We start from the raw sequence: 11,249 nt of genomic DNA on the forward strand, positions 1-11,249 counted from the left end.
ATAAACTGAAAATATGAAAAAATTCAATTCAAAACATTAATAAATGGTCTAATAGTATTATAGAAGCAATAAAATAACACTATCTGGCAGACTAAAAGCCACAAAAATCAAGATTTTTCATTTGTGAAAACACTCACATAATACGTGGAATATCACTAACTGGCACGGTTCCATCATGAGCCCCGCCTTCTCCATCCTCGTCCTCACTGCTGTCTGATTCCTCACTGGATGAGGAATAATCCGTCACTTTCCTGGGAGGCCGGTTGGTTTCCTCATTGGTTCGCAGCTCACGGAGTTCTTTGGCCAAAGCAGTGAGGTCTTCAGGGCAGGGAATGACGGGTCAGGTCAGAAGAGACAGAAAGATACAAAGAAGATGTGTAAGATTTCTTTCATGCCTTGATCTGCTTGATTTGGTCTCCAGTGAACAATGAATTCAGTAAAATGTGAACAGCATTTCATGTTTTAAGCCTGCAAAGAGCATACACTACAGTGAGTTATCTGTTAGTAGAAATCATGACAATAAACTTCGTTTTGCACATTTAGGTCATGTAAATGGCACCGAAAAGATTTCCAGAAACAAACAAATAAGCAAAACATCACAGATAAGCAAATTAACTACAATATTTGATAAAGCTTTACAAATCAACTCTGAAAGTGGGATAAAAACATCCACCATCATTTCAAAGAATGATGCACAACTGTATAAACCATCACGTGCACGAGTCAGAGAAATAATAGACCAGAACATTGAATAACTGAAGCAGAACTATGGTTCGTTCCTGAGGCCTGTGCCCTGCATGCGGAAGGTTAGTAGGAATCAGCAGTTCCTTCTCTGGTTCTGTCTTACCAGCTCCTCCTGTTGACAGGCCACCCGGCAGCCAGATAGAAAGAAAACGCCATTGAGAAACCAGAAGTCAACTCTTGTGCTATGGAAACGAGATTGAAATAAGAGACCATAAGTCAACTGTTGTTCTATTTTATTTATATTCTGATGCTTGAATGAGATGCGAATTTCCATTTTTGACTAAATGTTTTTGACTTAAATATAACCCATGGGAAAAAATTCTCATGCAAACTGCATTTTGGACAGAATGTGACCAAATGTTCGCTAATAATTACGTATGAAAAGGTTTTTACAATTTTCTTCGAACACAGTATTTAGATTTTGACTATCTGATAGAAATGATCTGAACGTAACAATTTACGAAAGAATAGTTTTACGAAATTATTTAAACAAGCTAATTCTGCTCATTTTAGGTTAATGCAACATTTAGAAAAAATGCACACCAATGCGAATGGCTTATTCGCTCACATGACTATATTGCGACAATTTACGCAAAAAATACTCTACGAATGATTAACACAGAATTTCGTAGTGCTTTACAACTCACATTGACTTTTTGCATCAATTTATGTAATAATTGCTTTGCAAAAGATTTTTGAAGTACCTTGTTTTGATTTGAAATTAATGCGACGATTCACGCAGGAACGATTTAAACAATTTCCACAAATTTGTTTAACTCGTCTGCTTGTATGGAATATGACAATCTATTTACAAATGACAATTACAAACCAATTTACACAAAAAGTTTCTGGCTAAGAATGATAACCATTGAATGCTCTGTACTTCTATCCCTCACTGCCTTGTTATTTTGTTCACGTCAAATAAAATAAAAAGTCTGCTGATGAAATCAATTAAAGTCAATATTCCTAAAGAGTTAAAGAATTAAATAACCTTAAAAAAAGCTAAATAATTGCAGGGCCCTTCTTTGACCCCTAAACATTAGTTCTAAACAAAATCCCTTTTCCATGGCCTAAGACAGATGTTGGCTAGGTAACAGCGAAAACTCTGAAACGATGACACTGTGAACGATTGTGACAAATTGGTGCGATGGAGAAATGTGCAGCTAATGATGGTGACTGACACGGGGTCTGAAGCTGTGAAAGAGAGCGACAGACAGAAAGATTGGAGGGGAGTTAAGGAATGAGAGATGGCGTGAAATATTGATGAGAGAACGATTGAAGACGAGAGGGCGTGTGACAGAAATAGATGAGACATACAGCGAGTGGTTAAATCTGAGGAGCACGAACATGGGCAAAGAGAGATGAAGTGAGTAGATGCCACTAACCTCAGCTACGGCTTTCTTATAACTCTGGAGAAAGAGAATTGACAATAGAGAACCACGCGTGGAGGAACATTTGAGCGGATTAGACAAAATGTTAAATGAGAAAATGGTTAGTAACACAAAGCGACACACAAACTTTTAAACTTCGAGCCAAGTGAGAATATCTACACATCTAAGCTTGCTAAAGGTTATGGAAAGGTTATGTGTAGGTTAGCTCAAATGGGACTTGATTTAACTGGTGATATATTAAAGACCCCATAAAATCCCTGCATTGACGTACTGTACTTCCTGTTGAAACAGGAAGTTTGGGTGAGGGATATTGAAGGACTTGTACTTTTTATAAAACACATCTCACATATAGGTGATTTAAAAGCTAAAAGATATTAACTTAAACTATTTTTGATTTAATGGGGTATTTAATTGATGGTTAAGACACCATGTTTGGAAAGAACATCAACAACTTTGCAGATCTTAAAAAGAAGTTAGTTTAAGAAGTCTTCAAAAGAAGTTAGTTTAGGGTTAGATGTTTTCATTTTAAGCTTATCCTGGTCTGGGAAACCAGCCCTGTGAGAGCTGAAACATTTATACAGTCATACTGTGATCTCAGTGGATTCTGGGAAATGTGTTCTCACCGCTGGTCGGCTAGGTCTGGTCACCTCCCTGTTCTCCTCCTGGGTTTTTGGTTTGGATTCTTGGGACACTGCTGGGGATCCCTCAGGATTACTGGAGCCTGTGGAGACAATCGAACGTCAAGACTCGGTGTGCGGAGCTCTAGTGCGGGTTCTCAGACTGAGAGAATATTCCAGAGGGTCTCTCACCTCCCACCCTATTTCTCTCGCTGGAGCCTCCCTGAGAGCTGGGCGTGCTAGAACAGGAAGAACTCCCACTGCTGGCTATCTGGAGAGCTGACTCCATGGGAATCCGCAGGTCTGGGTTACTGTGCCAACGGTAGGACACAAGGAAGGAGATTGTCATTTCTTATTCACTTACTACAAGCAACCACACAACTAGATGAAATAACAGGAAGCCACAAAAAAATTGAAAGGGATAAAAAAGTTAGGAAAATAAAATCTTATATTATATATATAAAAAGTATATTATAATTATATTATATAAAAATGTTATATATATATATATATATATAGATATATATATATATATATATATATATATATATATATATATATATATATATATATATATATGAATGCGTATATGTGTGTTTTAATTTATTTATTTATTTATTGTTGTATATTTTGTCAAGCTCTATATTATTTTATTGGGTAAAAAGGGCTGTTTGTGAGTTAAAAGAATAAAAATTATTTTAATTGTTTATATTAAAAATAAATATCTTTCACTTAAGGGGCTTTAGATCTTTATCTATACATGTGTAAAATTAGTTTCAAATAAAGACATAATTTAATAAAAAGTGGAAAATACCTGGCTCGGATCAGATGTGCTCCGGTTCTTGGTCCCAGTCCACCCGGTCCATTCCCTGGAGAATTTTTTCTCACCAGCGCAGGGGATATAGAAGTGGTCCTTTGAGGCACCTGAACCATGGTAACAGATGTGAAAATGTTACTTTATGTAGATTAGAAAATTGCTGCATAAGAAAAACAGCTTTTTTTAAAAAAAAAAATATATATAGGCATTGTTTTTATAACCTGTATCATCACATTTAGTAATGTATTACACATTTACGAATGAATTGCACTCTATAGCAATGGATCTCAAGCAGTTTTGGTTCAATAAAAAGATTTAACCTTTGACATCAAATTGTGATCCAATACAGTACTAAAATTGTTAATCGTACAATAGTACATAAATAATCATTAAGATAAATAAAACACTTGATATTAAACTGTGCTAATAATTATTTAAATGAGATGAATGATTATGACAGAAAATAATAAATAAATAATAAAATTATAAATAATGGCACTTTTTGTTTCAAGTGAACCCTTATTTAATGTAGTATGAATAATATTTTCTTATACTTTGTATAGTTATATTTAGAGGTTTAAGAATGAGTTTGGCTAGGCTAGGCTCGACAAAGTGACAAATCAATGTGTGGCAAAAATTTTTAGAGTTTGATTGGATGCACAGCCTTTGACAAAAGATATAGAAAGTGTTTCTCCTCCCTTTTTAAAATTGTCAAGTCTATTATTTAGTGGTCTTCTTAACTATGTTTGATTATATGGTCAGTTACATATCATGGTTATAATTCAGAAATGATATTTCACTGCTTTCTGTGACCCAATCAGAAAAGACCAGTTGAGAACCAGGACTCCAAATGAATTACTATTAATGTCACTGGAATACAGGGACAACACATTTTATCCCAGATCATCACCTTCGGAGGGACATCATTTTCCTGTCTCAGCCAAGAGCTGTGGTCAAACTTGTCGTCTCGGCTGGTGATGCGAGGTGGTGGGGCCGGGGTTTCTGACGTGGGGTCAGAGTTCTGCCGAGGCATCGGAGGTCGGTGAGGTGACAGACCCTCTTGGAAGGCTGAGACGCCCTGAGAGGACTGATCATGCAGCGACTGGGATCCTGTCATGGAAGGGCCATGGGACTTCACAGAAACCAGGTGCGCCATCTGAAAGGAGAACTCTGAGGTCAGTGTATTTCACAACATATCTGTCTCACTAAAGACAGATCAGGAGGTCAGGAAGTGAATTACGTGTGTATCTGGCGGTGGGTGGGTGGGGTGCGTGCGTGCTTTATGTATGCATTGATTGATGAATGTGTGTGGGCGGGGAGGCAGGGAGGGATCAGAAATACGATTGGCCACTTTGTTCTGGAGAGCCGGAGAGCTCTGGCGGTTCAGCTTGGAGCGTTCCTCAACCTGACAGACAGAGAGGATGTTAGTGTCCATGCAACTCTTCACAACCAATCGGTTTCCTCTTTGCTTGAGAGACAGAATGGACTGCGAAACATGTAAAGTGGCTGACAAGTGACACTATAGGACAGGGGTCACCAAACTCTGTCCTGGAGGGCCGAATTAAGAAGACAGCCTCATTACGAGACATTTGAGATATTTTTAGACCTGTTCCCTTAGCTTGACTGAAGATAATTTTTATTCACTTCTGCAGGCCCAATCAAATGACTCAATAAGCAAAGATGAAACATACAACCAAACTCAGCTGTACAGAAAAAGAAATATCACCAGGTTAAAGACAGAAAGGAAACGTTAAGTCGATTACATCCAGTATGTTAAAGGAGATGCTGTGAATTTTCAAATTCAAACTACAAGCCTCAAAACTGACATGCACCATTCACAAGCATTTTCAGACAAGAAAAGAATCACTTATGGCCATCCTAAAAGTCGGGTGACCAATGGGACAGAAAGACTCATTAGTGAGAAAACCATGTTTATTTTTTCTCTAAGAATGGAGGGATGTTTGGATCTGAAATGACACACTATCTTCAGAGCACCATCTGTGCCTACAACTAACACACAACCCCTTATCAACAACCCTTTTATCAATGCAATAAAAACTTAGAAAATTAGTAGCTTTGACATTATAATAATAGTATCAAAAATATCTTGGTCTTCAAATATTCATTTTGATAATGGGGGCCTTGGAGTCAAAAAGGTTAAGAATCACTGGTCTAAAGCTTTTGTGGCCCAACACATCCAAACCTCTCTCATTTTTGCCCCACAATCCCATGCTCCTCTGTCATCAGCTTTCTGTAATGAGGAGCGGTAGGTGAGATCAAAGAGAAAATGACAGAAAATTAGAACAAGACAACAGCAAGAGTGGAAGCTGTCAGAAGAAAATCCACCAAACCAACTGGGAGACAGAACCTGAGGAATATTTTCACCCAGAGAACCAGAGGAAAAGAGAAACCAGGCATTCCAAAAGAGATCATCCAAATGCCCCGATAGAAATTTGGAAAAAAGGTATTTTTCCGCATTAATTCTTTGAATATGTTCCATGACCAGATTGGTAGGTGTCTAGGTCATGGCGAAAAAGGAGACATGAATAAATCATGCTAGCGGAGGCAGACCTTTAAGACATTTAAGTCTCTCTCAGTATCAGCCCCTTTGCTGGAGTGTCCGGGACTACGGCCCCGGGACTCTTGCTCAAGATGCTGCTGGACCATCCTGGCCAGCTGGGATGGATCTGGCTCGCAAGACACACGGACTCTAGGAACGTTTGGCCCACTGATTATCCTGAGCTGAGGCTCTGCCAGCTCCATCTCTCTCGGGTGCGAGGCTGCTGGGTAGGAGGGGGGCCTCGTGGGCTGATTAGAGGAGCTCTTGTCAAGAGGCAGGAGTTGGCCAACACGTTTTTCTCCAGGACTGTTAAAAGAATGGTGCTTCTTGGGAGGGATTCGAGGAGAGTTACTCTGAGCTCTCTCCATCACCTGTGTTCAGATAAGCACAATAAAACCATTCAGATTATGACCCACAAAACTGAAGACGCAGGGGGAGGCCGCTTCAGAGCGTGATAATCAAACATCATCCAGTGGATTCTGAAACTAACCCAAAAGTTATTTACAGGAAGTGAGATTCATCATGTGGGCACCAAACCTGAAGAATTTGATAAAATAGAGCCATTAGCTAGGGCATATTGACATATAATGTCTACAATCAGTGACTGGAGAATCTTGACAATGAGCACTAGGCCTGGGTATCAAATACAGATTCCTGATTCAATTTGATTCTGATTCATAAGCTCTTGATTCAGTGCTAATTTTGATAAGGTTCTAAGTCATCTGGATTTATTTCAATTATAATGTTCATTTTGCTTTCATATAAAAGGCATTGTCTCTTTACTAATGCTGTAAATTATACAGGGTGATGTTTCAGATTCAGACTGGTACAGTAGCTCACCTTTCAGAATGATTCATTAAAAGAACCAATTTGACATGTCATTTGTCTCATGAATCAGGCCGTACTAATATGGTGTATATTTTGTGACTCACTAAAAAGAACCATATCACTTGTTAACTGAATCTAGGTTTTGTTTCATTAAAAAGAACCAACACATAAGAATAATTTGTTTTGTGATTCGGGCTTTTCTAATGTGTCTTGAATAAGGTTGCAAAAAGGTGGAAAATTTCCAGTAAATTTCAGAAATATTCCAGAAATTTTGGAAACTTTCCAGATTTTTTGGAAAGTTTCTGGAAATTTACCGGAAATTTTCCAACCCTTTGCAACCCTAGACTTGAATCACTAAAGAACCAAATCACAGGAGATGCTAATTTTGTGAATCGGCCTACATTAATGCGGTGTAATTTTCTGATTAATTAAAAAGAACCCATTCATAAAAGTCTTTTATTTGGTGAATCAGCCTACACTAATGCTGTGTATGTTTTTGATTTACTAAAATAAACCGGCTCATAAAAGTCATTTGTTCATGAATTGGCCTATGTGAGGTGTGTTGTAGGTTTTTGCCTGCAGCCCTCAAAGAAAGACATTTCTTGCCATTATATCAGTAGTAAACTGTCTTTTAATTAAACTCACATTTAGGATTTTATGAATCAATACTGGAATCCTTTAAAGGAAGATAGTGATTAATCAGAAAATCAATGCTTTCACCCAACCCTAGATAGTACTAATCATATAAGAGTCCTAACCAGATCTTTCTGTACCTCTTTGGCCCAGGCCGGTTTGTCACTGGGGTTGGCGGAGTCTTTGTAGTGGTATAGCTGTTTTTTGTCTGCAGGTCGTGGCTCTTGTTGCTGTTGCTGCAGTGAGACCAGGTAGGCCCTTTCCTGCTGCAGCTGCCGCTGTAACCGCTCAGCCTGCCGCTGCTCCTCCAGCTGCTTCCGTTTGTATTCCTAGAGCAAGATTTGAGGCACATATGGAGCAGATAACCACATGAGACAAAATAATGCTAACAGGTATGGACTTTTGTATTCCTAAAAATAACTGAAGGCTATCAGAAATTTGAAAGAACTTCAAACTCGACAGCTCTATAACCTAATCTAATTGATGGCCTGATGGCCGTGGATCCTGAGTCTCATTTCCCCAAGAACTGAGCAATAACAAAACAGAGCTGCCTCAAATCCCAAACGCCCCAGATCAATTCACACAATCAATACTCTTTGTGAGTGCTCTGATCGCAGAGGGGACGGACAGATAGCATAAGCGCAGTAGATGAAAAGAAAGGAAGTGCAAGGTGAAAGTTGAAATGATAGTTTACCAGGAGAAGAGCTTGTTCTTGGAGAAGCTGCTGTTGAAGAATCTCCAGCTGCCTTTGTTCTTCTTCTAACTGGCGGCGGATATACTCCTAACCCCATAGCACAGTGCATCAGAACGAGAGTGAGAAAGAGAGAGAAGAAAAAGAGATGACAGGGCCTTCAAAGAGTTTAAAAATGAAAGAATGAAAGATTAATCAAGCAAATGTAAAGGTAAGAAACCTTGATAATAACTTGCTGCCCTGCCTAGATCCCATGTGGCCTTATATGTGATGAGCTCAGTACCCAAAGGTCACTGGTTCAAACGGTGGAATGAGCCATCCATGCACTAGGGAGTCACTTAGGACCCTGATCCTAATTTCCTGAAGCAGGGCAATTAACCCCAGACTTCTCCAGGGGAATGTCACCCCAAAGAAAAAGTATTCGAGGATGGTTTGAATTGAAACCTTTTTGTCAAAATTACAAAAAAGTGTGTTAGGTGCAGCACAAAATTAAATTCAATTCTAAAGTTTACTTTTATTGCCTTCTAAACAATAGCTGCATAATGGATGAAAATGCCATTGGATATCAGTGGGAATGACCTCTAATAATGCCTTTTGCAGTGAGTTATAATAATTTAACCCCAAACTGAACGTACATAGTGAATTACAGCATTATAGTGCAAAACAGGTTATGAAAAGATTAAACGAGATTTGGCTTCAAACAAAACAAATGAAATAGTTTACGACAGCAAATAAAACGCAATGCTTTGTGCAATTAAAAGCATTTTTATGGAATGACATTTAGGAAATAAACTATTAACAGTTAGATCAGCTTCCTTTGCAGCTGTTGCTGCTCCTGCTTCATCTCTGATTACAACCGTTTCAACATTAATTTTAAAGGGCGGAGATTTGGGGGAAGGGGGTGTCTAATTTAAATAAAATTTCAGAATAGCTAAATGGCTAACATCACTTAACTTTTGGGATAAGTGAGAACTTGTGAACCTTTACTCTCATTAATGTCTCAGTCATTCTTATTTGTCTTTGCATAGAATCTCACACACGGCCCGTGAGACGTCCTCATTCACTGCTGAACAGGGCTGCATTTGAAAGGGTGGGCGGGTGCTTTAAATATGCATACCATCCAACAGAACATTTCTCTCTGTGGAGGAAGTGAGTCATAGACTGGAGAGAAGGCTTTAAACAAGGGATCGAGGCATGTGAGAGTCTGATATGCATATCTAAGAGGACAGTTACAGCTGAGAGCAAGTGCACTGTGCATTACACATGTGATTAACAGAGAGTTTTAAAAACGAGTGCATGGATGCACGCTCTCTTCATGCACGTCAAATGTGCATATGCCCTGACATATTCCTAGCAATAATGTTTGCATTGATGTTTACATGAAGAGACTGATCAAAAAGCATTTTCACATTTTTTTCCCCACCAATATGAGTTTCTCATGGCAAATTCCTGTTCATCAACAATGATACTGTTATAACTATTTTAGTTTCAGAGGAGAAAATGCTGGTAAAAAATGCAATAAAATAAAATATCAGTTATTGAACGCTAGAATACTGAAATAACTGGTATGTCCAAAAAAAAAAAAAAAAAACGTGGCCGATCTCTAAATATATGTGCCATTTATTAACAGAAAGTACATCTTGTCTCCATCCCTGTAGTGGTGAATCAGTGGGAGTCTGTTAGCATGGAGTGTGAGTGTGTGAAGCCGCCACATCACTTCATTTCTTCTCTTCCTGTTCATATGAATTAAGTTGTCATTTCTGGCATGGTTTAGCTTCCCAATCTCTTTTTGAACAGTGAATTATGGGTTAGTTTGTAGTCATGGACCAATATACTGTATAACAGGTTGCACAATTATGTATATTTTCAGTCCTGAAATAACTCTAACCATCCCTCATTGAGGAAAAAAAAAACATAATTAGCCATGTATGATAGTGGATGTGCACTTGTGTGTACTTATGTACCTGTTCCCTCTCAGCATGCCTCCTCTCCTCCTCTCTCCGGAGCTGCTCCATCTCTTCATAACGCCTCCTCTGCTCTCTCTCCTGCTGTTTCCGGAGCTCTCTCTCCCGTCGCTGTTGCTGTGAGATTACAAACACATGTTCTCATTAACGAACATCCCATTTTTACAAATAAATCTCAATGCCGACCCCAACCACTAGCACATGCAGTTCCTTCCTATACCACTAGATGGCAGTTTAAAAGACAATGCATTTCGAGCAGGTAGCCATACTGAATGGCCTTTCCCTAGCAGGGGCTGCTGACAGGAGCTGTGCTGAAATGAGGCGGCCTGACAGTGGACCAACGGGAGATTGATGTGTTGAATGAGAGGTTGACGCCCAGCTGGACCCCCTGATTCATCCCCACAGGTTTTGTGCTCCCTCCCCTACTGAGAAAACCCTACATTACATAACTCTGGAATATCTCTACTGGCTCAGTGATCATTGTCTTTCTTTATCTCCCATTTGAAGAATTCCCAAGATGTTGGGTAACCATCCTGTGGACTGATCATAGCTCAGTGTCTCCCATCTCATGAGCCATTACACAGACAAAATAGAGTACAGGAAGTGTGTGTTTGAGTGTGACCGGAAAAATACCAAGGAAAAACAATGCTAAATGCAAACAATTAAATGCAACCAAGTATATAATCATGCATGAAAGCAGAAGAAAATGCTTCCTATTTATTTTATTGTTGATGTCAGAGGCTGTGTGAGATTTTGGCTCAAATTCATGTGTTAATTGGTAATATGTTGAATAATAATATATTTTTTGATCCATGTGTCTGCTTTTGTTGTTGTTGTTAATTTAGCATATTGTTTATGATAATATTATTACATTTAAATGTATCTTTTGATTCAGAACAACTTTGGTTCTTTGTTGGGTCATAACTGGATATTTAATCAAAAATCTGTGTCTTAAAGCAAACTCAGATGCTGGAATAAGAATCAAATCAAATCAAATCAAATCA

At 38.7% G+C, this 11,249-nt stretch overlaps 1 protein-coding gene across 2 annotated transcripts in view; it reads right to left on the reverse strand.

The window, feature by feature from the left end:
- The window catches only part of LOC109066668 (TRAF2 and NCK-interacting protein kinase-like), a 57,790-nt gene that overhangs the window by 14,391 nt on the left and 32,150 nt on the right, over positions 1-11,249 (reverse strand). Inside the window, exons 13-23 of one of the 2 annotated variants that reach the window (XM_042714498.1) lie at positions 10,246-10,362; positions 8,285-8,371; positions 7,731-7,919; positions 6,141-6,500; positions 4,810-4,974; positions 4,480-4,725; positions 3,567-3,676; positions 2,945-3,063; positions 2,759-2,856; positions 2,126-2,153; positions 138-318 (exon numbers count right to left, since the gene is read on the reverse strand). In XM_042714498.1, the coding sequence (XP_042570432.1) occupies positions 138-318; positions 2,126-2,153; positions 2,759-2,856; positions 2,945-3,063; positions 3,567-3,676; positions 4,480-4,725; positions 4,810-4,974; positions 6,141-6,500; positions 7,731-7,919; positions 8,285-8,371; positions 10,246-10,362 (1,700 nt within the window). The remainder of the gene's footprint in view (positions 1-137; positions 319-2,125; positions 2,154-2,758; positions 2,857-2,944; positions 3,064-3,566; positions 3,677-4,479; positions 4,726-4,809; positions 4,975-6,140; positions 6,501-7,730; positions 7,920-8,284; positions 8,372-10,245; positions 10,363-11,249) is intronic. The other variant, XM_042714499.1, reaches the window with a different exon arrangement.

The sequence above is a fragment of the Cyprinus carpio genome, chromosome A24 (assembly GCF_018340385.1).
Source record: "Cyprinus carpio isolate SPL01 chromosome A24, ASM1834038v1, whole genome shotgun sequence".
Taxonomy (NCBI): domain Eukaryota; kingdom Metazoa; phylum Chordata; class Actinopteri; order Cypriniformes; family Cyprinidae; genus Cyprinus; species Cyprinus carpio.